Source organism: Balaenoptera ricei, chromosome 11 (genome assembly GCF_028023285.1).
Source record: "Balaenoptera ricei isolate mBalRic1 chromosome 11, mBalRic1.hap2, whole genome shotgun sequence".
NCBI classification, from domain to species: Eukaryota; Metazoa; Chordata; class Mammalia; order Artiodactyla; family Balaenopteridae; genus Balaenoptera; species Balaenoptera ricei.
The window spans coordinates 32,749,187-32,774,852 of NC_082649.1; the positions used below are offsets into that span (position 1 = coordinate 32,749,187).

The following is a 25,666-nucleotide window of genomic DNA, read 5'->3' on the forward strand; positions in this document are numbered from 1 at the left end:
CACGCTCAGCCCCAGAGGAAGCCTGGCGCCTCCCACGCCCCCTCCGTGGCTCTGCCCCCTCCACTCACTGACTGCCGGGCACGTTGGATCCTTTCGCCTCCCGGGCCTCTGATGATGGGCTCTGGAGACCAACCCGGAAATCCTGGCAAGGAGACGGGAGGATGCGGGGAGCAGGAGAGTAGAGGACACGGGGCCTCTGTGCCCAGCCTCGCTTCACCCAGCGTCCCCTGAGGGCTGAGGGGGGCCCGGCCCCTGCCAGGAATGCACCCCCCCCCCAGCACCGCCCTCCACAAGCCACTGCCTCTGTGTAATGTGACTCAGAGGTGGTCTCCAGAGACCCAGGATACTGCGGTGAGGCACCACCCCCGCTTCCCATGTATGTTCACGCCTTTTCTGCCCAAGTTACTACCAGTCCGTAAGCTCTCTGAGGGTGGGATTCCTAGTTTAGACTCGACATCAGAGTATTAGAGCCAGAAAGAACCTCAGATCCCCTATTCCGGTGGATGCCAGTCCCCTGCCCCCAGTCCTAGGATTCTAAATCCACGTCTGCAAAGAATCTTCTGAAAAAGCTCCCCAAGTGATTCTGGGGAGCAAGCAACTGGCCAAATACCCTTGATCTGGGATAACCAACTCCATTTTGCAGGAAATGCCAGGTGGCTAAGGGGCAGGCCTGGGAGCTAGGATGCACGCCAGGTCCATTTGCCCTTGACGCCTTTCCTTCAGGATCCCCCAGGGCGGCCGGGCCGGCTGGGCGGCTACCTGGGTGGAGTGCTGCAGGATGGCCAGCAGCCGCTCCTGGATCCGCCGCAGCAGCTCCAGGCCCGTGCTGAGGTGCTCTGCCCGCAGGAGGCGCAGCGAGGAGGCCAGGTCTCTGCAGCGCAGCAGGGTCTCTTCTGCAGAGGGGGCAGGGTACGGGGGCTCCCTCCCTTCTTCCCGTCCTTCCACAGATGCATACTGGACGCCCACTATGTGCCACCCACATCTACCGGGGCCTAGTGCCTAGAGGTGGGGACAGGTCGTAACCAAAGCAAAGGTCGGGTGAAGGTCTGTGTACTGTGTACCTGAGGACTGGAACTCTGTAACGGCGATAAGGCTATGAAGGGCAGGAAGGGGACAGAATGAAGGTGGGCAGCTGGCTCTGGTCACCCACCCGTTTGTGTGTCGGGGCTGGGTGCTGGGGGAGAGGGGGCATGAGAGAGCACCGAGCGGGCAGGGGGCTCACCCAGGAGGATCTGCAGGGCGTTGGTGTGCAGCTCCAGGGCCTCAGTCTGCTGCTCCACCACGTCCATGTGCTCCGTGTCCTGATTGTAGAAGCTGTACACGCAGGCGTAGGCCAGCACCTGCGGAGCCCAGGCCGCCGCTCCCGCTGAGGCCGCCTCCCGCCAGCTTCTTCCTCCCTCCCTCCCTCTCCCAGCCCACCAGACCCCTGGGCACATCGCCCCCCTGCCCCGCCCCACACCTTTCGAGCCTGCTCGAGACCCCGGCAGGCGTCGCTGAGGAAGGTGAAGGATCTGGGTGGGGGCACCTCGTGGATGGCAGATGCGCGGTTCCGCAAGTTCACAGCAAAGTCCTGTGCAGGGAAGGCGGTCAGTGCCAGCACGCGCATCCCCACCCAGTCAGAAGAGCACTCGTCTCCCTGGGACCTCTAGCCTCTGCCCGGCCATCTGGCCCAGCCCTCTGACCTCCTCACCGACCCAGCCGTCTCCGCCCTGCTCACCCGGGCCTGGTGATGGAAAGTACACCTCTCGTTATAGTCCTGGAACCGCTTCTCCTGGCGAGCTGCTTTGCTTACCTGGGAAAGACACGTCGAGAGGGCTGTCGGGTGCTTGGCAGGGCAGGATGAGGTTAATAATCAGGCCAACTACCATTCATGGAGGCCTTCTGATGCTTTACCCAGGTTTTCTCATTCAGTTCTCATAACTGTGAGGTAGGTCAGACTATCATCCTCTTTTACAGATAAGGGCGCTGAGGCCTGGACAGGTTAACTGAGTACACAGCGGAGCCAGGCTCTGACTCAAAGTCCTCGCTCTGCTCTGCGCTGGTGCTTCCTGGGAGTGCCCAGCCCGCCCCGGCCTCTGTAGCCACCTCGGTGTGAGACGTCCGACTCTGGAGCTGAAGGTCTTCATGCACAGACCTCCCAAGATAGAACTCTCAGCACCTGTAGGCCCAGGTGGCTTCTGTCTTCTCCCCACTGAGCCTTCGTCCCAACAGCTGTTCGGCTGCTTGGGACACAGAGACGTCTGTGCCCAGGCCCTGCGGCAGCATCTCATCCTCACTGCCCTTGGGCCTCTGCCCCCTCCTTCCGGCGCCAGCCCCTTACCATGGCGGAGCAGTTGTAATAGTCTTTGTGATTTGGCTTCCAGGACTTGAGGCAGCGCCAGCAGAATCCATGGTTGCATTTGGCACAAGTCATGCTGTGGAGGAAGCTAGCTGGTCAGAGGGCTCCTGCCTCTGGCCAGGGCCACACCAGGAATGCCCAGGGCCTGGACACACCACTGAAGATGCCCTGGTCCCTCTCATGCCCTCTTAGTCTCCTTAACCGTACCAATCCTTACTGACCACACCCTGGCTTCTGAATTCCCCTATACAGCGTAGGCTTAAAAGTGGGGGAAGGAACACTCAGATCCAGGTATCACTCTGGAGGGTGCCGTGAAGGTGGCTGAGTAACTGCCCTTGTCTGCTGAGCTTTCAGGTAGGCCCACTGCCCCTTCCTTCCGCCAGGCCTCCCACCCTCTCCCATGCCCCCCGACCCTGCCGGTGCCCACAGTACCCCCTTCTTACTGCAGACACCCCTCGTTCTTCTCGATGGGAGCCTGACAGCTGGGACAGCGCTTGGAGATGAGCTTGGCCAGATGCTTGCTCTGGGCCTCCACGCTCATGCCATCGTAGTAGCCACCATCATCCACCCACTGAGACATGTGGCCACAGCTGGCAGGGTAGTGTGCCTAGAGCAGGAGGGGCAGTGAGGACGCAGCCCAGCCTTACTGCCGGGAGGGAGGGAGAGGTCAGGTCTGGAGGATGGCAGTGTGGGGAGGACACGGAAGAGTCCTTGTGGGTGGCAGGGAGAGGGGTGGATCCCGGCTCCAGGGCAGAGCCAGGGTGGGCACCCACCTCAGGGAAGCTACAGTTGAAGCAGGAGGCCCAGCCACACTTGGAGCAGGTGGTCCCACAGCCCAGGCCCTGGCGGCACAGGATGCGGTCGCAGCCCTGGGGGTTGGTGCACCAGGTCAGGTTGGCACAGCTCTCCACGTAGCCACGCAGGAGGGCCTTTTCGTACTGTGGGGACACAGGTGCCACGAGGTGAGGGCCTGTCTCTCCGGATGCCACACCTCCGGGCCCCCCGCACCCCGCGTGTCAGCCCACTCCCTGGGGCTGAGCACTGGAGCCTCTCCGAGGAGGCGGTACCTTGGAGATGACCTCTGGCGAGGAGACGATGGTGCGGATGAAGGCCCCCGTGGGCTGGGCGGGGCAGTCAGCAATGGGGCAGGTGCAGTTCAGCACAAGGTTCTGCTCAATTCGAGTTGTCAGGTACTCATTCCAGCAAGACTGGGAGGGACACAGGAGCAGCCGCTCAGGGGCAGCGCGGGAGCAGCACAAGTGTGACTCACCTAGCACCCCTCCCCGACGGCGCACGAGGCCAGAGACAAGCCTGCTTCTACGTCAACCTCGAAACTGACCCTAAGCTTTCTGGCCTCCGTGAGTCTTCCTGAGATTGGTCCAAATTACAGTTCACTTTGAGGATGTGCGGGCCGTGGTAATGTAATTATAATTATTGTTGGGATGGATGTGAAGGGAATGGGTAAAGAGAATCAAGAAAAAGGAGAAGATTGAAGTTCTAAGAAAGATTTGGAGACAGCAAGAAGGTCAGAGAGAAAGTAGGCCTGGGGGGCTGGCCAGGGTCACTGCGCCGCAGCTGCAGCCTCGCCTCCCGGCTCCACTGCTCACCTCAGTGCCTGTCTCGATGCTCCCGCTTCCCCAGACTCAGCCTCCTCCACAAAGCAGCCTCGCCAGCTGCACCCCCAAAGCCTAATCAGCCACCCCACCACTCCCCCAGTCCCCAGTGCTGGAGCCGTCGCAACTCTTGAATCCTTTTCTTGCTTCCACGTCACTGCCCCCGCCAACCCAGGCCATCATCCCCTCAGCCCTCAACTGCCGCGGGAGCCGGTCCCATCAGTGCGCTTCCTTCTCCCATCGCTCCTGACACCATGAGCACCCGAGCCTCCAAAAGACTTCATTAATGACCCTTTCCCTCACACTGCCGATGGCCGAGCTTCCCCAAATGATGCATCCAACCCCTGGAGAGTCCCGCAGGTGGTTTCAAAGCTCCAGGATAAATAAGAAGCACTTCACCGGACTATTTTCACTCAAAGTACTAAACAAAACCAACCCCTTCTATAGTGAAACAAGCCCAGATAAACTGGGAAGTTGAATGCAAAATTCTTGCATTTTTGAGATCATACAGGGGAAATTTCTCCAAATTCAGACCCCCACACTTGCAAGCACACAGGCCATGAGGGCCCCTCACCACCATGGGGTGGGAGCCCTGCCCTGTAGGACGAAGGCCAGCGTCTCAGTTCAGAGCCCACTCCACTCCCACAAGGAGCCCCTCTGCTTTGGGTGTGCCCTTGGCTTTTGCTGCCCAGCCAAGTGGAATACGGTCTCCAGCCTGGACTCCCCCTCCCGCTCTCTGCCACTCAAGCCTCACCTTGGGAAACCACCTCCAACTGCTCCAGACCCCAGGATTTCCCGTCTGATCGCTCCTGCATTGCCACTGGCTCCACTTTGGCTGGGATCTCTGCCATCAGCCTGCTTTTCCTCAGTCCCATTTTCTGGCTCCCCGTCTCTTCACCTCTACAGGATGGGGGTACAGTTTGGGCCTGCTCTTCTCTCCCTGGGTGTTGCCAGCCAGGCCTCTCCACTTAATTCCAAATTCAAAGATCCACTGTCCACTTGCCAGTCCCACACAGGTGTCCAACAAAGCAAAAGCAGCTCAAACTTCACTTGGCCAAAACAGATTGAATTTCCCCTCAAAAATCTGCCCTCCAGCCCAAATATTTCCCCCAACTCAGTAAAAGATGACACATCCCCTCCTCCCAGATGCTCAGGTCAAAAACCCAGGAATTGCCTTGATTCCCTTGTCCTAAGCCACCAAAACCTGTCAGCTCTATCTCCAAATGCGTCCCAATCCGTCCACTCCCCTCTTCACTGTCCCTAGGCCCAGCTGCCACCAACTATTGCCTCTTTGTACAACAGTCTCCAAACCAGTGTCCCTACTTCCACTCTTGTTCTGTCCAAGTCTTTTCTCCACAAAAAGTGATCTTTTCAAAAATGGAAATCAGATCATATCATCTCCCTGCTTAAAACCCACCAGGGCTTCCCATAAATTAAAGGCCACTGTCCACCAACCCAACCCATCTGGGCCCCTGTCCACCTCCCAAATCGCCTCTCCTTCCACTGTCCCACCAGCTTGCTCACCTACCTCACAGAACTATTTTGGGAATTAAGCAAGATGATGTGTGTAAAACAGCACAATGGCCCAGAGTAAGTCCCCCATAAATATTAGCTGTGGTTAGTATTAGCTCTCGGGTCCTTGCCAGTTGGGGTTTCCCCACTCCCTCACGCAGCACCCAGAGCTGTGCACGTAGTAAGTCCATGACAAGTATTAGTTAAATGAAAAAGTGAAAGTGTAAAGGAAATAATTAAGAACCTGGAAAAAGGGAGCAGAGGCAACTATGTGAGAAGAGTAACCTGAAGCCGAGCAAAAGGGAAGGAGAAAAAAGTACAACTACACACGCATGCAAACACACACGGCCCCGGTCACCCACCACTGGGGCAGCGCTGCTGAGAGAGGCGACTAGAATTCAGGGCAACAAGGGAGCTCATCCTGCTAAGTAGGTGGGTTTGGGCACCGGTCCTACAAGCTGTGAGGCAGGGAAGATGAGGCACTCAGTACCCAGCTTCCTGCCTCAGCCCCTCCCCATCTGAGGACTACTCCCTCTCCATCTACAGCCTTCTCTGCCTCAACTTTACAGCAGCCTGACTTCTCATACTTCCCTCTGCTTTTGTGCTATTTTTTGGATTAAACCATTCCTTCTTATTTTTATATTAAATGAGAGTATATATGGTAAAAAAAAGTGATGATGTTCTGGGATAAAGAGCCTTGAACGGTGATAAGGAAACCATAAACTACAGTCATCACCAATTTCATAACGCTTTTCATTTAGAAAGTACCTTGAGTCTGTATATGTGTGTGTATCTATCTACCTACCTACCTACCTACCTACCTATAGTTCTCAAATTTGGCTGAACACTGGAATCACCTGAGGAACTTTTAAAACTCCAGATGCCTGGGTTTCACCTTCAGAGATTCTAATTGGTCTGGGGCATAGTTTGAGCATCGGGATTTTTCAAAGCTCCCAGTAATTATAATATGCAGCAAAATTTGAGAACCACTGACACATACCACCAGATCCTAACAACCTGTAGAGTGTCAAGGCACCACTTACGATGACAAAAGCAGTTTAAGAGAGACTAAGAGACTCGTTCAACATTGCCCAGGACGGGAAATGGCAGTGCTGGGGCTGGAGCCCAGAAGTTCCCAAGGAGTTGTGTTGTCGGGCGAGAGCCGGGAAAGGAGAGCAGCTGGCAGGGCCTTACCTTACAGCAGTAGTGCATGCAGCACAGGGAGGGCAAGTCGTCGTCGGGCTCCAGAGGGCTGACACACACAGGGCAGTGGGCCGGACGTGCAGGGGCAGCCTGGGCCTGAGGGACGCACAGCCCGGCCGCCAGCAGCAATGGCTCGGGGTTATCGCTGTAGCGCTGCAGCAGCTGTTCGGCGCCCCAGTGGGAATGAGCCAGAAGGTGCTGAGCCACGTCTGGCTCTAGGTTCAGCATCTCCTGCACCTGCCGCACCGTGTGCTCCATCAACCCTTCCACCTCCTGGGGGCTCATGGTGCGGCCCGCAGGCAGCTGTAGGGATGCTAGGGCAGCCACAACTTCCGGGCTTGAGGGAGAGAAGAGTCAGCGGTCAGTCTCGCTGCCCTGCTTATCCAACCTGCTAGCTGAACCCCACCCTGGTCCCATAGCCCCCGCTTGCACATCTCCATCCACACTTGCTTAACCAACCTGAGGATAACCATCCAACCGTCAGAGCACAGCCTCCACAGGAGCATTTGTAAGGGGGGGGGGGGGCTGGCAGTTGCAATGACTGGGGGCACTACAGGAATCTAGTGGGCAGGGGTCACGATGCTAATTGACCTACAGTGGATGGGACAATCCTACTGCAGGTCCCGCCCAAAATACTACCAGGGTGTCCGGTGAGAAACAATCTACAGCTTTACACCTCAAAGTGCGGTCTGTGGACCAGCAGCCTAAGTGTCACCGGGAGCTCAACTGAATTTGAACGTGTGTGCGTGTGAAAGCTGGAGAAAGATTACTCTAGATAACTTGCTTTACACACAGTGTGAACAGCAGGCATAAAAGTAGAGCCGTAACAACTCCTGGTGAACTGGAGCTGATGTAAAAAGCTTTAGGGGTGCCAGCTACTTAGGGGAATCCTACGGCAAATTCCTCTGTAGAACAGACTTCCTGAAAGCTAGAATTTGTATATTTCACTGAGCAAAGTGCACGGTTAGTACTCAATACATATCTGCATAATATTTCAATTTTGCTTAGAATGAAAGACATCCAGAAAGGAGTTTACATGTCTGGGTCCCTTGCCTAAGGGTTGGCTTTAGGAGGCTGGGGAGAGCAAGGGCCCTGCTTGGGAAGGAGGCAAAGAAGGGGATGACGGTGCTGGGAGGGGGAATGAAGACTAGCAAAATGGGGGAGATAACAGGGACAGGGAAAACGGGGTTAGACAAAGAAAGAAATGAAATATTTTTCCACTGGGAGCCTGACTTTGGCGCTACGACCCCTCCCATGTCACTGCAGTGCCATCCGTCCTGGGTGGCAGTAGGGGGACAGAGCTAGGGGTGGCTACCTAGGCTTGGAGGTCTCAGAGGTCTGGCTGCCACATAAGGGGACCTCTGCCTGACCTCGGCAGGGCCCCATGGGCTCCGGGCTGGCATACATCAGGATCTGGGGGCGGTCATCCCGTCGTTCCACGTAGCCCTGGCCCAGGAGGTGCAGGATGCAAGAGAGGACATCGGTGCTGGTACAGGCCACGCCCCCGGCAACAGCGCGGCCCAGGCTTCCAGGGGGATTTGGACCCTTCTGCCAGGCCTCCAGCACCTGGACGGGAGGAGAGGAAACAGGTGGGATGCTTTTACCCAGAGAAGCCAGCTTGCCTGGGTTCAATGCCCGGCTCTGCCCTTACTAGCTGTGTGACTATGGATCAGTTACTAATTCATGCCTCATTTTTCTTATCTGTCAAATGAGAACAATAATAATAATAGTAATAATAATAATAACTCCACCACCACCTATCTCATAGTATTTTTGTGTGGATTAAATGACTTAATCATGTAAACTCTTAGAATAGAGCCTGGCACATGGTCAGCACTCATGTCTGGTCTCTACCTTCTGTCTAACTGCCCGTCGGGAACAGAAAACCCAAATGGAAATGTCATCCTACCAGGTCTCGGGCTGAGACAGTTCACCTTCCCTGTGATGACCCCTGCCTCCAACCCCACCCCCAAGCACGACTCCCTACCTCTCCCACCACCATCACAGTCTCCTCTGCCTACCAGACAAACCAGCTGGTCGATGTGGAGGCCCTTCTCTCCGTGGGCTTTCAGAATACGGACAAGAAGACAGCTCAAGAGGTTCCTCTTCTGCTCCAGGGTTCGGCCCTCATCCTCCTCTACGTTCAGGTACGTCTGGGGAGGTAGCAGCCACAGGGCCTCCCCATGGGGCCAGAGCCCAGGCTCACGGAGCTGCAGCACGCCTGGAACCCGCTCCCAGTCAGCGCCCGAGGAGGGGAAAGGACAGAGGAGTGGGGGCAAAGGGGACCCCATTCTCATTCCCTACACCACCCCCACCCGGAGAGCCCCGCCCCCTCGGAGCAGAGGCTCAGCCCAGCCCCCCTCGGACCTACCCCCATGTGGGAAGTCCTGACCCTCCTGCAGGGTCAAAGGGCCGCTGTCAGCGGTGAGGGGCAGGAGTGCCTGGAGCAGCAGCTTGGGGCTGAGGTCAGAATTCTTCAGCAAAGCCTCTACTGACACCTCCTGGTCAGGAGAAACAGGGCCAGTCAGGAGAAGACAGTCAAGGGAAAGGAAAATAAGAGGGAGGACAGAAGGAAGGAGGGAGAGACTTGAGAAGAACAGTGACAGACAAAGCAGAGAAGAAGACAGCTAGAGGCCAAGGAGCTGAGGCACCTCCGTCTGATTGAAATTCAACAGCAGCCACATCTGCACGGTGGACACATGGAGGGTCTGGTCCCCAAACTGCAGCTCAGCCCGGCCCAGCCACGTCCACTGCAGTCGCCGATGTGGTCCCACGTCCAGGACTGGATGGTTCTGACCTGGGAAAGTGTTGAGGGAAAATGTGGAGACAGAGTAGGGGAAACGAGGGGTCAGCGTTGAGGGGAGGGTGCACCATTTGCCAAACTTTGCTAGTCTCTGTGGGGATCAGGGCCCAGCATTCACAGACACAGAGGTGCCTCGTCCAGTGCCCAGAGCTCAGCCTCCTCTGTGTCTGCCACAGGAACCTGGGAGCCCACCCTGAGCCTAGCCCTGTGCCAGGCGAGCTCCACGGCAGAAACACCAGAGAGGAGAGCTGGGTTTTGCTCCCAGGGAGCTGACAGTTTTAAAGACCCGCTGGGCTGGGTCTCTTCCTTCTCCTGTGAGCCTGGGCTGTTTGTTCAGACTAGAAAATGAGGATGCTGTCAAAGGGAGAGGGTATCAAAAGGAGCCAGCCTGAGAGGTGCTCTCTGGCCAAAGATGGGACAATGTGAAGATCAAAAAAAATAACACCTGCGATGAATTGAAACACATGAAATGTTTTAAAAGCCATGAGTTCATAATGATATATTTTTTTAAAAGACCTCACCAGTCATCTTTGGAGGAAGCTAGAGAACCAACACATTATTTTGAAAACTGGTTAAAAATAAGGGGGAGGAGAAGAGAATCAAGCCTTTCCTGTATAAACAGTACTTCAGGGTAACCAAAAAGCTGATGAGAGGAAGTTTCTCTTTATAGAGGAAGCATTCTGGCTAACAGATGGAGAGGGAATGACAAAAGTAGAATGTCACTAGTTCCTAACCCTAACGGCAATGAGAATGAATGAGCATCTAGCGAACAGCTAATGGGAAATTATACATAACGTATAGATTGGACAGACAACAGTGAAATCCACTGATCCACTTTAACATCACAGAGAGAGACAGCCTCCAGGAGGAAGTACACGATACTACCTATGAAGTGTCCTTGCCCGAGAAATCAACCCTGAATCTGAATAAGCTCCTACATCTAAATATCGGTCTTCGGGAAAACAGACAGAGCACGGTGCCTAGAGAACACCGTGTAGACACAATCAGCAAAATTCAGGCAGTGGACAACTCTATTTGGACAACTACCCAGTTTACTCCACAAACAATTGCAAGGGGGAAGAAAACAGAGGCAGGAACCTATACATTAAGGGAAACAGGAGATATAACTCATCAAATGTAATGTATGGGCTTTGTTTGGATCCTCAGTAGGCAAAAAAAAAAACCCTTAATTTTAAAAGCTCGAGATAATTAGGGAAATATGAATATTGACTGTATATTTGATAATATTAGGAACTGTTACTAATTTCTGTAAGTTTGATAATTGTAGTGTCCTTGCTTTTAAAAAGAGAGTCCTTACCTTAAATTTGAGGGCTAAGGAAAGCGGGTGGGGTACAAATGAAGCAAAATTGGCCATGAACTGATATATGTTGGTATACTGAAGTTTATCTATTCTGTCTACTTTTGCGTATGTCTAAAGTTTCTCATAGGGCTTCCCTTGTGGTGCAGTGGTTAAGAATCCGCCTGCCAAGGCAGGGGTCACAGGTTCTAGCCCTGGTCCGGGAAGCTCCCACATGCCGGGGAACAACTGAGCCCGTGAGCCACAACTACTGAGCTTGCACTGTAGAGCCCGCGAGCCACAACTACTGAAGCCCTCGCGCCTAGAGCCCGTGCTCCACAACAAGAGAAGCCACCAGAATGAGAAGCCCACGCACCACCATGAAGAGTAGCCCCCTCTTGCCGCAACTAGAGAAAGTCTGCGTGCAGCAACGAAGACCCAATGCAGCCAAAAATAAATAAATTAATTAAATAAAATTTCTCATAATAAAATGATTTTTTAAATGACGGTGAAAATAAGCCATTCTGAAATAAAAACTGATAAAAGTTTTCCAACAATATTCCATCAATTAAGAGACTTCTTCGTAAACGAAGCGACAAAGGATTAATCACCAAAATATACAAACAGTTCATGCAGCTCAATAACAAAGAAACAAACAACCCAATCAAAAAATGAGCAGAGGGGCTTCCCTGGTGGCGCAGTGGTTGAGAATCCGCCTGCCAGTGCAGGGAACACGGGTTCGATCCCTGGTCTGGGAAGACCCCACATGCCGCGGAGCAACTAAGCTCCTGTGCCACAACTACTGAGCCTGTGCTCTAGAGCCCGTGAGCCACAACTACTGAGACCACATGCTGCAACTACTGAAGCCCACACGCCTAGAGCCCGTGCTCTGCAGCAAGAGAAGCCACCGCAATGAGAAGCCCACGCACTGCAATGAAGAGTAGCCCCCGCTTGCCACAATTAGAGAAAGCCCGCTCGCAGCAACACAGACCCAACACAGCCAAAATAAATAAATAAAATAAACAAATAAATTTAAAAAAAAATGAGCAGAATGATGCTTTGTGACCACCTAGAAGGGTGTGATAGGGAGGGTGGGAGGGGGACACAAGAGAGAGGGGATATGGGGGTATGTGTATATGTATGGCTGATTCACTTTGTTGTACGGCAGAAGCTAACGCACCATTGTAGAGCAATTATACTCCAATAAAGATGTTGAAAAAAAAATCATTATGATGTGACAGCCACCATCATCCATTTAAAGAGTACAAGACAAAAAAAAAAAAAGTACAAGACAAGCTCTTTATCAGACATTTTACATCATTCCTTTTACTCCTTGAAATTAATTTCCATTTCACTTCCCCCCCAAATTTTATCCTGATGTAATACATTGATATTTTTATGCATGACAGTCTTTTACTGATCAGTCTCTCATGTATCACAGCAACAAAACATGTACGCAAATTTGTTTAAAATTTGTTTCCCATAACCGTAAATAATAATTATTAAATTAAAAAAAATGAGTGGAAGATCTAAATAGACCTTTCTCCAAAGAAGACATATAGATGGCCAAAAAGCACATGAAAAGATGCTCAACATCACTATTACAGAAATGCAAATCAAAACTACAATGAGGTATCACCTCACACCAGTCAGAACGGCCATCATCAAAAAATCTACACACAGGGCTTCCCTGGTGGCAGAGTGGTTAAGAATCCGCCTGCCAATGCAGGGGTCACGGGTTCAAGCCCTGGTCTGGGAAGATCCCACATGCCATGGAGCAACTAAGCCTGTGCACCACAACAACTGAGCCTGCGCTCTAGAGCCCACGAGCCACAACTACTGAAGCCCGTGCTCCTAGAGCCCATGCTCTGCAACAAGAAAAGCCACCACGATGAGAAGCCTGCAAAATGCAACGAAGAGTAGCCCCCACCTGCTGCAACTAGAGAAAGCCCACACGTGGCAATGAAGACCCAACGCAGCCAAAAATAAAATAAAATAAAAATAAATATATATTTTTTTAAATCTACAAACAATAAATGCTAGAGAGGGTGTGGAGAAAAGGGAACCCCTTCTACAATGTTGGTGGGAATGTAAATTGGTACAGCCACTATGGAGAACAGCATGGAGGTTCCTTAAAAAACTAAAAACAGAGCTACCATATGATCCAGCAATCCCACTCCTGGGTATATACCCAGAGAAAACCATAATTCAAAAAGATACATGCACCCCAGTGTTCACTACGGCACTATTTACAATAGCCAGGACATGGAAACAACCTAAATGTCCACTGACAGAGGAATGGATAAAGAAAATGTGGTACATATATACAATAGAATATTACTCAGCCATAAAAAAGAACGAAATAGTGCCATTTGCAGCAACATGAATAGACCTAGAGATTGTCATACTGAGTGAAGTAAGTCAGACAGAGAAGGACAAATACCATATAATATCACTTATATGTGGAATCTAAAAAAATGGTACAAATGAACTTACTTACAAAACAGAAATAGAGTCACAGATGTAGAAAACAAACTTATGGTTACCAGGAGGGAAGGGGGGTAGGGATAAATTGGGAGATTGGGATTGACATCTACATACTACTTATATATAAAATAGATAACTAACAAGGACCTACTATACAGCACAGAGAACTCTACTCAATACTCTGTTATGACCTATATGGGAAAAGAGTCTAAAAAAGAGTGGATAGGGCTTCCCTGGTGGCGCAGTGGTTGAGAGTCTGCCTGCCAATGCGGGGGACATGGGTTCGAGCCCTGGTCTGGGAAGATCCCACATGCCACGGAGCGACTGGGCCCGTGAGCCACAATTACTGAGCTTGCGCGTCTGGAGCCTGTGCTCCGCAACAAGAGAGGCCGCGACAGTGAGAGGCCCGCGCACCGCGATGAAGAGTGGCCCCCGCTTGCCACAACTAGAGAAAGCCCTCGCACAGAAACGAAGACCCAACACAGTCATAAATAAATAAATAAATAAATTTATAAAAAAAAGAAGAGTGAATATATGTGTATGTATAACTGATGAACTGTGCTGTACAGCAGAAAGTAACACAACACTGTAAATCAACTATACTCCAATAAAAATTAAAAAAAAAAAAACAACTTCTAAAGGATGTACTGTAGGAAGAAAATTGAACTCAGAAAGAAGGATCAAGATGCAAAAGGAGGGACTTCCTTGGTGGTCCAGTGGTAAAGAATCGGCTTTCCAACGCAGGGGACGTGGGTTCAATCCCTGGTTGGGGAACTAAGATCCCACACCCCGCAGGGCAACTAAGCCAGTGCGCCACAACTGCTGAGCTCGCACGCCTCAATGAGAAAGTCCATGTGCCGCAAACTACAGAACCCATGCGCTCTGGAGCCCGCGCACCACAACTACAGAGCCCTCACGCCGCAACTAGAGAAAAGCCCACACGTTGCAACGAAGAGCCTGCATGCCACAACAAAAAAATCCTGCATGCCGCAACTAAGACCTGACGTAGCCAAAAAAATAGATAAAATAAATAAAATAAATATTTTTTTTAAATGCAAGAGGAATGGTGACTAAAGCAATTGGTATGATGGCAAATCCAAACTGAATAAAACAATAATAATGATGACTAGTTGGGAGGTAAAAAAAGATACAAGATGGGAGTTAGAGCTGGAATTAAGATTTTCTATGGTCCTCTTATTGTTCAGGAAGATGGGAAGTGATAGTAACAAGTTAAGTTTACATTAAAAATATAAGGGCAATCAACTGTAGAAATAGAATGCATAACTTCCAAAACTGATAGAGACAAAAAAGGAATTTTTAAAATCCAAAATAATAAAATGCATAAAACCCCAGGGCAGAATCACATCTATAAAGGTGTTCCTTTTTTTTTTTTTTTTTGCTTTAACTGTACACTTTATATACTCTTTTGTGTATATGAAGTAACTAAAATTTAAAATAAGAAGGGTGAACTAAGAGGTTAAAAAATAAAAGCCAAATACGTCATTACTCATAATAATTATAAATAGACAAAAATTGACAATTCAAAAAGAGATTATTAGGTTGATTAAAAAAACAAATTCTAGGGCTTCCCTGGTGGCGCAGTGGTTGAGAATCTGCCTGCCAATGCAGGGGACACGGGTTCGAGCCCTGGTCTGGAAAGATCCCACATGCCGCGGAGCAACTGGGCCCGTGAGCCACAACTACTGAGCCTGCGCATCTGGAGCCTGTGCTCCGCAACAAGAGAGGCCGCGACAGTGAGACGCCCGCGCACCGCGATGAAGAGTAGCCCCCGCTTGCCACAACTAGAGAAAGCCCTCGCACAGAAACAAAGACCCTACACAGCCAAAAATAAATAAATTAATTAATTAATTAATTTTAAAAAATGTATATTAAAAACAAAAACAAAAACAAATTCTAGGTATTTATAAGACACATTCCTAAAATATAAGAGTATGGTAAAGTTAAAAGTTAAATGAGGGAATTCCCTGGCAGTCCCGTTAGGACTCCGCGCTCTCAGTGCGGGGGTCGGGGTTCAGTCCCCGGGGAACTAAGATCCGCAAGCCACAGAGGCAGCCAACAACAACAACAACAAAAAAGTAAAATGCTACTGGGGGAAATTCTGATGAGAGTAGAATATTGGCATGTTTTAAAGTATACTGTCAACAGGTTGCTTATTTTTTTTTTACCTTTTTATTTTATATTGGAGTATAGCCGATTAACAATGTTGTGAATAGTTTCAGGTGCACAGCAAAGGGACTCAGCCATACACACACATGCATCCATTCTCTGCCAAATTCCTCTCCCATCCAGGCTGCCACATAACATTGAGCAGAGTTGCCTGTGCTATACAGCAGGACCTTCAGATTGCTTATTAATAGTAGCAAGGGGAAAAATACTAACTATACAGTGGAGAAATCAAACAAACTCTTGACCAGGTTGTCAAAATTAACATCACAAACAAGGGGCAGATGGTAATCCTGTGCTTCCATATGTAATACCCTGAGAAGTATATAATATCAGTTAGTACTCTGGCCAGGAATGCATAACTTGAATCTAATCATGAGGAAATATACCAACTTAAAATAGGAACTACTCAGAAAATTTTAAAGGACTATATTCTCCCAAAATGTCAACATCATAAAAGACAAAGAAAGGCCGAGGAATTGTTCCAGATTAAAGGAGACCAGAGACATGACAACTAAACATAACAGGTGATCCTCTCCTGGACTGGAAAAAAAAAAAAAGAGAGATTATGGAGTAATTGACAAAATTGGAATATGGAAAGTAGATTAAAAGTATTATATGAATGTTAAATATTTGAAAGTAATAAATGTACTGTGGTTTTATAAGAGAATATTTTATTCTGAGGAAATGTGTATTATTTAGGGGCAAAGAGCCAGCATATATGCAGCAGTTCATGAGAAAAAAGTATACACACACACACACCACATATACATACATATACACATTTATAGATATGTATATGTACACAAAGAACAAATGATAAAAGCAAATGGAGTGAAAAGTTAACAAAAAGTAAACTTGGATAAAGAATATATGAGTGTTCTTTGTAGTATTCTTACAATTTTTCTGTAAATTTGAATTATTTCCAAATAAGAAAATTTTCAAGTAAAGGAATAACCGAATTTTATACTTAAAATGGTTAAAATGGCAAACTTTGCTATTCATATTTTACAACAAAAGAGACCTAAAAAAGTGATGAATCCAAAAAAAAAAAGTAAAAGGATAGAAAAAGATATACTAGAAAGATACTAATCAAAGAAAGCTGGTATAGGGACTTCCCTGGCAGCCCAGTGGTTAAGACTGCACGTTTCCACTGCAGGGGGCACGGGTTCCATCCCTGGTCGGTGAACTAAGATCCTGCATGCCGTGCGGCGCGGCCAAAAAAATTTTTTTAAAAAAGAAAGCTGGTATACTATTAATACCAGATAAAAACAGACCTTAAGAGAAAAAACTTTACTAGAAAGAAAGATGGTCATTTCACAATAATGAGGCTTAACTGACCATGAAGATTCTAAACCTGCATAGTCCATTATGGTAGCCACTAGCCACATGTGGCTATTTAACTTTAAACTGGTTAAAGTACATAAAATTAAACATCGAGCTCCTCAGTCACACTAGTCCCATTTCAAGTGCTCAACAGACATGAATGGCTGTCATATTGAACAGCACAGAAAAGAACTTTTCCATCATTGCAGAAAGCTCTATTGGACAGCACTGTTAAATGATTTTAAGCTTGTATGTGATAATACAGTCAAAAAGTATATAAAGCAAAACTGACATGATTAGAAGTTTAAAAATTCACTATTATAGTGGTAGATTTTAGCATACCTCTCTAAGTAATAGAGCAAACAGACAAAAATGAGTAAGGTTACAGATTTGAACAACACAATTAACAATGTCAATTTAGTGGAATATACAGAAATCTTATATCCAACAGTTGAAGAATACACATTCTTCTTTATCACACATAGAACACTTATAAAATCTGACCATCTACTAGGCCGTAAAGGAAGTCTCAATAAATTGCAAAGATTCAGAATCATAGAAATCATGTTCTTTGGCCACAAGGGAATGAAGGCTAAAATCTAAACCAGAAAGATAACTAAGCAAAATAAAAGTTTGGAAATTTAAAAATATACTTCCGGGACTTCCCTGGTGGTCCAGTGGTTGAGAATCCGCCTTCCAATGCAGGGGATGCGGGTTCGATCCCTGGTCGGGGAACTAAGATCCCACATGCCACAGGGCAACTAAGCCCACGTGCCACAACTAAAGAGCCCACGTGCCGCAACTACGGAGTCCACCCGCTCTGGAGCCTGCATGCCACAACTAGAGATCCCGAGCGCTGCAACTACTGAGCCCGTGCACCACAACTAAAGAGAAGCCCACCTGCCTCAAGGAAAGATCCTGCATGCCGCAACTAAGACCCAACACAGCCAAATAAATAAATAAATATTTTAAAATATACTTCAAAAAAACTAATAAATAAATATGGAAGTTAGAAAATTCTTAGAACTAAACAATAATAAGGTACTACATGATAAAAACGTATGCAACATCCCAAATGTCCATCATTCATGCAGTGGAATATGACTAAACCATGCAAAAGAACAAAGTAATGACATAACTGACAACCTGAATAACTCCCACAGACGTTATGTTGAGTGAAAGATATCAGACACACCAGAATACATACTCTATGATTCCACTTACCTGATGCTTAAAGGCAAAAATCTATGATGATAAAGGGAAAAAGAATAATTTCTCTTGGAAGAAGATACTGACTAGAAAGGGGACATGAAGGAGGAAGCCTTTTGGGGAGCTGGAAATGTTCTGCATCTTCATCTGGGGAGTGGTTATGGGAGGGCATATGGACATTAAATTCATTAAGCTATAATTAAGATTTGTGCACTTCACTGAATACTAATTATACGTCAAAATAAAAAAAACTCTAAAGAAAAACAAAACCAAAAAACTTACTGAATGCAGCTAAAGTAATGTTGAGAGGGAAATGAATAGCCTTAAATAGTTTCATTTGAAAATCAGAAGTCTGAAAGGACTAAAAATTAAGTAAGCATGCAACTTGAAGCTAAAAAAAGAAAAATAGAACAAATTCATATAAAGTTGAAGAAAATAAGAGAAATTAATGAAGATCTAACCCACACTTTTCCACCCTTCCTTAGGAGATGGTTCTCTCTAGAGATTATTTTTCTTCATATCTACACATTCCTGTCCAAAGATCCTCTCCTCTTCCTCTCTGAGATGCCACCCCAGATCTCACCCCAATCTCCAACTGCCTGTCCCTATCTCCTCACTCTGGTTGTAGAAATTGGAGAAGCGGTCAAGGGCATCACAGAATTCTGTGGGAAGGCACTTTCTGGGATGGTACAGGTAGCAGAGTGGAGAGACCGGCCAGCAGCGTGGTGACAGGACCAGTACAGAAACTGTTGGACTTGGATCTTCGATAAATAGTTCTTTCTCAGCCTCCTCTTCCTCCTCTTCCTCCTGAGAGACAGAAGGATTTCAAGGGCTCTTGGGCTCTTCTTTGGTCTAGTCTTCTCCTGCTCGCCCACTCTTCCCCTTGCTCTCACCTCCTCTTCTTCCAGGCCCTGTTCCTCCTCATCCTCCTGCTCCAAGAGCAGCTTGTCCAGCTGCTGCAGCTGGTGCACGTGGAACTGGCGCTGCAGCTCCTCCGAGGTGCTCAGGCTCCGCAACATCTGCTGGGGGAGGCGGTTGGGGAAGCAGGGGCCGATCTGCTCCAGCACGGCCCCCTCCAGCCAGCTCGAGCCCACGCTCAGGAGACGGTCCGCCATGTAGTGCCTGCAGCGCGCACAGCCCAGGCCGAGCCTCAGTGTGGGTGCTCGGCATGGGCTCCCGCTCCAGAACATAGGTACCTCTGTTGTAGCCTGCCTGGGTCACAGGCCATCCCTCACCTCGTCCTTCCCACCAGTGCCACGGCCATCTCTGCATCTTAATCTCTCCTCCCTACTGCTCCTCCCTCACCTTTCCTCTAAGACTCAGGTTTCCCCCTTCTCTAGACTCTATGCCTCCCATGTCCTACTTCTCCAGCCCCGCACTCACTGGTAGAAGTGCTCAAAAGTCGTGGCCAGCTCCAGGCCAGAGAGGACCATGATGGGCTCCAGGTGCCACTGGAGCCGCCCCAGCATTTCCACTCCAGGGGTTCCACCCATCAGGCCACCCTGGATCTGCTGGTCGATGTGCCTGGCGAACTGCTCACTCATCTGGGGGCAACGGGAAGGGCAGCAGCAAACCATGAAGAGGGAGTGGAGTAGGAGGGTGGCGGGTGGAAGGAGGTGAAAAGGCAGAGCAGAAATGGACTGGGAAGCCAGCGGTCCCCAGCACTCACGTGGGCAGCGGTGAGGAAGGATTGCTGTAGCAAGGCACCCGAGAAGCCGCTGTGCAGGGCCAGCATGAACGCTGCTCGGGGCCCGAAGAGCTCCGAGCCTGCTCTCTGCAAGCGCTCGTAGAGTTTACAGTAGCGGGGCACGAAGTCTGGCGCCCTCCAGGCCGCAGCCAGGAACCTGCTGACCTGAGGAGAAAGGGGAAACTGCATCCAAGGGGCAGCCCAGCAGCCTCGGTCCCGCCCAGACCTCAGCTCCCTCTGCCCACCTGCTCCTGCACCACACTCAGCCAGCACTGGGTTATGTTCCTCAGGCTGCTGCTTGGAAGAACTGGTGAAGGCCCAGGGCTCCGGTCCTGACCCTTACTGTTCTTGCTGACTGTGGACACAGAGGTCAAAGGACGGGGTTCATCTCAGCCCCTGGGCGAGTCCCGGCATCCTGGGAACCGAACCCTTGGAAGGCCCATGGCAAAGCAGAAAGGATGAGTAAAACCCAGGAAAGAGAGGAGTCAGATATCACCGCTGCCCAGATTCTTAGTTCAACTGGCCATGACTGGGACTCACAGGGCCGAGTGGACGGCTCAGGAGAAGGCCCAGGAGGAGGCTCCACGTGCACCAGCAAGTGGCAAAGGCGACGGACTCGAGAGGCAAAGGCTGCTGCTCGACTCAGGGGGTTCCGAGAGCTCTCTCTTTGCTCTAAGTACTGATCCAGCAGCCACCCCAGGGAGCTCACACCTTCCACATCTAAAAGAAGATGGGTCAGGAACAGGTCTCCATGGGTGATGGGGAAGGGAGAGCCCGGGAGAAGGACAGAGAAGGAGTGATTGTACAAAAAGGATTTGGGGGCAAGAGGGCCTTCGTCCTCCCCTCACCAAGGTTTGCTTCAGCTGGAGTCTGGGGACATGGGAACAGGTTGGGGGGGGGGTAGGGGGGGGTGGAGGGTGGAGAATTCAAATACCAGAGTCTCAGGGAGCAGTCCCTGGGGCAGGAAGGAGAGGAACACTGAGCTGACAAGCCTTCAGGGACAAAGACAGGAACCAAAAGAACCAAGAGCATTAACTCAAGTCAGCCCTGGGAATAATTACAAGGAGCGGGTTAGTTGGGCCAGGGGTGGGGACGGTTACCAGGGGAGGTGATGTTCTGCACCAGGGGGCTGACCAGGGCCTCCCAGCAGGTCTTGCCCAGTGCTTGGGCGGCCTCATCGTCAGGGAGGAATCGATCGGCAAAATTCTGCTCGTGGCGCAAAACCCTGTTCAGTCTGGGAACAAAGAGTGTCTGGTCAAGGATTAAAGACTCCCCTGAGGCCTCCACTCAAGCACGCTCAACTCCCAGTCACCCCGAGCCGAGCCAGTCCCTTACCCTGCTCCCCTTGCTCCCCCCCCCCCCCAGCACACACGTCTCATCTCTGCTCTGTCCCCGATCCCAGCCGCTGCTTTACCCTTCAGACTCCCCCGAAGCACAGCTCCTGCTCCCTTAACCATCCCCTCTCCTCCCTGCCTGCCTCCTGCCCACTCACCTGGGGCAGAGCTGGAGGAGGCGCTTGCGGTCCTCTGCAATGTCCCGGCTCCAGGCTTGCGCCCGAATTGTGTAGAAGAGACATGTACGGCGACACAGCTGCTCTCGGAATAGTGGCCAGAAAGTGGGCTTGGGGCCCAGGACCTCCACGCCCCGAACCCGGGTGTCGATGCCGCCCTGCAATGTGCACAGGCCTCACACCCTCGGCTCCCTGGAGACATTCCCACATCTCTGGAACTCAACAGGTTCCTGGGCCATCCACAAGCAGACCAAGGAGGACCCTTGGCCTGAGCCTGGCCTGAACGCTGGAGAATCCAGGCACTGCGGAGACCCTGTGCTTCCTCCTGGTCCCCAGCCCCCAGCCTTTGCCCTCGCCCCACCTGCTGGCAGCGCTTTATGCGGATCTGGATGACAGGCCAGAAACGGTTGAGGTTCTCCAGGAGGACCACCCGGCTGGCGGAAGGCATCACGTTCACCTGGTGGGGCAGGGGAGAAGAGGTAGAGAGAGAGCTGTCACCTGCAGAAGTGGAACGGGAAGGACTGTTGACAGCAACCAAGTCTGTGACAGTGTGTGCCCTTCACCTCACCCGCCCTGCGCCCGTGGATCTACACGCCTCCACAGCCCTAATTCTAGTCTCGCTGCTTACGAGGCAGTGTCTGCCTGGGAGGAAGGGATGTGGGAGCTCCCCACGGACTGGGTCCTTCCGATAAGGCCCCGGGACCAACAGAAGGATGGAGAGTAAGGGGAAGCGGGTCACAGGGTCCCTACCGTATTGAGCTCTGTGCTGATGCAGCTGGCACTGTCACCCCCAAACACCACCACCCTGGCCGGCATGTAACTTGAGTCCTCACTGGCCACCAGCAGAGTCAGCTGCCTGGCAGAGGAAAAAGGAATCAGTCAGAACCAGGGCCCTGGTCTTGGTTCAGAACTTCAGCCCACCACTTCCTCTTCAGACTCCTGTCCTATGCTTAAGCGTCAGTTTTCCCCAGACCCCCGCTCTTCCCTTTATCCTCCCCCAAAGTGGCTTCATTTAAACCCATAGTTTTGGCTGAAAGTTCACACCCTAATGACTCCAAATCCACATCACTACCCTAGACCGCTCTCCTGAGCTTTCACGCCATGCATCCAACAGACATTTCTTCGTCGTGCCCACAGGCACCTCCAAGCCTACATGCCCACACGGACCGGTCGTCTGTCTGTAGAAACCTGCTCCTCTTCTTCTCCTCTTCTCTCTCCTGGGAAAGAAAACTGCCATCCACCTAGTTCTCCAACTAGAACACATGACTTCTCCCTCATGGCCACCCTCATCCAGTCAGTGGCAGGCGCTGTAGACGCCACCTCTCAAGCTCTCCCAGTCCACCGCCTCCTCGCCATCTATTCCCGTCCCCTCTGCCTCACTGAACGCTCATCACTCAGTAAGCCTTCCAACTCTCTCCCAGCCTGCCACCCAAACTCGCATAATTGCCAGAGTTCTCTAAATTAAAAAGTCTACTTTTGTCTCTTTCCCTCTTAAAATCCTTCAGTGGCTCCTCAAGTTTCAGAATAAAGCTCAAAGTTGTTAGATCACAGAACTCTGTGGTCCGGCTCTGCCTCCGTTTCTGGCTTCCTCTCCTGCCACTTCACTACACATACCCTTCGTTCCAGCCAAACACAATTACTTAAAGTTCCCCCAAATACATCATTGTTTCTTGCTTCCATTTTGCACATACGCTGTCCCTTGGCCTGGAGTATCCGTTGCCCTCTCTTTACCTCGTCAATTTCTACTGCAAACTTAACCCAGTCAGCCCCTCCTTCCGGCAGCCTCCTCTGAGCTCTCAGTTGGCATCAGGATCCAGTGCACACGTCAACCGTAACTTTTTTCTTACTCTATTTCTTACTGATTTTCCAGCCTGGCTCCCCAACAAGACTGTAAGTTCCCTGAAGACAGGCCCCTTATCTTACTGTCTGCGCAGCTCCAGACCCTTGCAGGGTGCCTGGCACAGAGTACGCAATAAACAAATGCCCACGGGAGGAGGAGTGGATAAGTGAGTCATTGCTCTCCCTCGACCAAAACCACAGGGCAGTGACATGTGACCTGTAAGGGGAGCACGGCACAGGCTTGGGGAGTAAGGGGAGGTCTACACTTAGCTCAGGGAGATTAGGCCAACGTGTCTTTCTGTTCACTGCACAAAATGGGTTTCAGTGTGTCCCTCAGGCATAGGGGTTCAGTCGGGGTTGTGTGTACGTGGGCAATCCTCTGAGGATGTGTACTGGGGCATATCAGAATATTCGTGTGTGTGCACACACGCGTGTGAGGGCACACATGCACACATGGACATGGGCACGCTCACACCTAACAAGAACACCGCGGTGCATGTGTAGGGTGATGTAGTGGGAGCCAGTGCTGCCGTTGGACTCCCAGTAGGTCTTGGGGTTTCGGTCTGTCAGCTTGCTGGCCCGGTGCGGGTTGGAGGACACCTCCACCTTCTCCCAGCACTTGTCCTCCTTCACCTCCACGCTGGAGCCTGCGGGCAAGCGGGAAGCCTGGTTAGTTGAGAGAAGAAAGGAAGGGGACTAGGGAGCAGGAAGGGAAGGGGGGAACAGATGCTGGGGTGGCAGCAGGAGAAAGTAGATGGGGGCACGAACCCTGGCAGAGATGCCTGAGGAACACGTCAAAGAAGGGGATGTTGATGGGGCGGTAGGTTCGTCTGTGGTCTTCGATCTGGCCCAGCACCATCTGCAGCTCAGACATTGGAGAGAAGGGGTGTGAGGAGGGGGCAGAGACACGGAAACACATGTGGAGAAAGAATCAAGGGGCAACAGAACACTCAACCCCTTTCTTCCCAAATTTTGGCAGAACAGAACCATGTGGGGTAAAGGGTGGGGAACAAGTGCCCTAGATTTGCTACTACTTATGCCAAACAGGGACATGCACTGAACCACCTTCCCCTGCTTCTGGCTTACTTCTCAGCTCCGGACCCACACACCTCCTCACCTGAATGCAGCCAGCCAGGATGCTGGAGGTGAGGTTACTATAGAGCTGGGCGTGTTTCTCACACTCTGTCACCAGGTCCCGCAGCTCACAGGCCAGCAGCAGCTGAGCCGAGTGCTTGTCCAGGACTTTGGCGAGGGCCTCTTTGGCTCCCAGGCAGCAGAGCACCACTGCATAGTCTTTGTGCATGGAGGCCAGGCGATACAGGAAGCAGAGCAGCTCCTGAACAATCTGGCCCAGAGCCACAGAGATTAACGTAGGGAAACAAAGGGCAGGCTGTACAGGCTGAGGGGTGGGTTTAGAAATGGGGATGTGGTGGCTGAGATTTTGGAGAACGTGAAAGCAGAGTACCAAAGACAGGCTGGCACAGAACACTGGGGTGCCGGGACTCCAGAGTGAGTTGGCAGGGGCAGAGCTCGGGCACAGCTCCCCAGGCTTCTTCCTGCCAGGACCAAGCTATCTCAGGAGCCAACCTCGGTGTCTGAGCCTTGCTGCACAAGGCACAAACCCCAAAGGCGGAGAGCAAGGACTGTGTGGACTGGTGCACGTGGGCTTCTCCTAAACCCAGAATCTAAAATTCAGGTGCAGCCAGAAGGCCTCAGTTCTGGAGATGCTCAGATGACGCTGGTCTCCTTCCTACACACCCCTCCCAGTTTCCAGACTCATCCAGGAAGGCTGTGCTGTGCCCTCCAGAACCTCACTAGGTAGCTGGTGTCCAGAGGCTGCCTTTCCCTCCCCCACCCTTGCCAAGGCTCTGGTACCTCAAAGTCACTGCTAGGGCCACTCAGACAGTTGAGGCAGGGCTCCAAGACCTCGTGCCAGGGAAGGACCATGGCCTCCGGGTGATCCAGCAGCCGGGTCATGACCCTGGCGAGGGATGGAAATAAGTGAAGTCCCTGCAGTCTGCCAGCTGCCCTTGCCCCCGACGCACGGGTGCCCCCGAGCTGGCCTCTCACCTCAGCGCCGTCAGCAGCAGAGTTTTGTTGGGCCCGGGGGCGTCCAGAGTCCGCAGAAACAGGAGGAAGGGCTGGCTCTCCTGCTGGAGGCGCTTGAGGAGGGGTCTCATGGCACCCCCTGGGCTGCCCTCTCGGCACAGCACGCGCTCCAAGTCCAGGAGGAGCTCTGCAGATGGGCCCCCCACCAGGGATCGGATCAGTAGCTCAGGGGACCCATCCTGGCCCTGGGCACCAGGCGTCTCCAGTGCTGCTGCTCAGACACACAGGAGGCAAAAAACGGGTAGGAAGCAGAGTCATACAAATTGGTCAAACTCAGAAACGGGCAGATGCAGAAAATAACCGCCCACACCCCCCAATTTTCCTCCCGTTGTGAGGATGTCTGAAGTCTCTACTCAACTGTGGGGGATTTTCTTTTCTGGCACCAAATATATACCTAGCTACATCTGTAAAAAAAATTAGTATGGCAAAAACAGTCAAGTTAAACAGCACAGTTTTAATCTCATACAGTCCCACAACTACCTTTTATTATTAACTGTCAGCTTTGCTATATTACAGAAGTCAATAACTATTAGCTACTACAGTCACATC

General features: G+C 51.0%; 1 protein-coding gene across 2 annotated transcripts in view; it reads right to left on the reverse strand.

Moving 5' to 3' along the window:
- The window catches only part of CUL9 (cullin 9), a 38,808-nt gene that overhangs the window by 377 nt on the left and 12,765 nt on the right, over nt 1-25,666 (reverse strand). Inside the window, exons 12-41 of one of the 2 annotated variants that reach the window (XM_059938638.1) lie at nt 25,079-25,328; nt 24,884-24,989; nt 24,126-24,353; nt 23,777-23,867; nt 23,484-23,655; nt 21,920-22,025; nt 21,531-21,626; nt 21,152-21,327; nt 20,760-20,893; nt 20,200-20,379; nt 19,905-20,014; nt 19,642-19,824; nt 19,356-19,516; nt 18,866-19,094; nt 18,590-18,779; nt 9,318-9,463; nt 9,038-9,167; nt 8,688-8,887; nt 7,982-8,232; nt 6,658-7,003; nt 3,406-3,546; nt 3,112-3,276; nt 2,782-2,945; nt 2,321-2,414; nt 1,718-1,792; nt 1,460-1,570; nt 1,223-1,340; nt 1,062-1,093; nt 760-893; nt 69-142 (exon numbers count right to left, since the gene is read on the reverse strand). In XM_059938638.1, coding sequence (XP_059794621.1) covers nt 69-142; nt 760-893; nt 1,062-1,093; nt 1,223-1,340; nt 1,460-1,570; nt 1,718-1,792; nt 2,321-2,414; nt 2,782-2,945; nt 3,112-3,276; nt 3,406-3,546; nt 6,658-7,003; nt 7,982-8,232; nt 8,688-8,887; nt 9,038-9,167; nt 9,318-9,463; nt 18,590-18,779; nt 18,866-19,094; nt 19,356-19,516; nt 19,642-19,824; nt 19,905-20,014; nt 20,200-20,379; nt 20,760-20,893; nt 21,152-21,327; nt 21,531-21,626; nt 21,920-22,025; nt 23,484-23,655; nt 23,777-23,867; nt 24,126-24,353; nt 24,884-24,989; nt 25,079-25,328 — 4,593 coding nt within the window. The remainder of the gene's footprint in view (nt 1-68; nt 143-759; nt 894-1,061; nt 1,094-1,222; nt 1,341-1,459; nt 1,571-1,717; nt 1,793-2,320; nt 2,415-2,781; nt 2,946-3,111; nt 3,277-3,405; nt 3,547-6,657; nt 7,004-7,981; nt 8,233-8,687; nt 8,888-9,037; nt 9,168-9,317; nt 9,464-18,589; nt 18,780-18,865; nt 19,095-19,355; nt 19,517-19,641; nt 19,825-19,904; nt 20,015-20,199; nt 20,380-20,759; nt 20,894-21,151; nt 21,328-21,530; nt 21,627-21,919; nt 22,026-23,483; nt 23,656-23,776; nt 23,868-24,125; nt 24,354-24,883; nt 24,990-25,078; nt 25,329-25,666) is intronic. The other variant, XM_059938639.1, reaches the window with a different exon arrangement.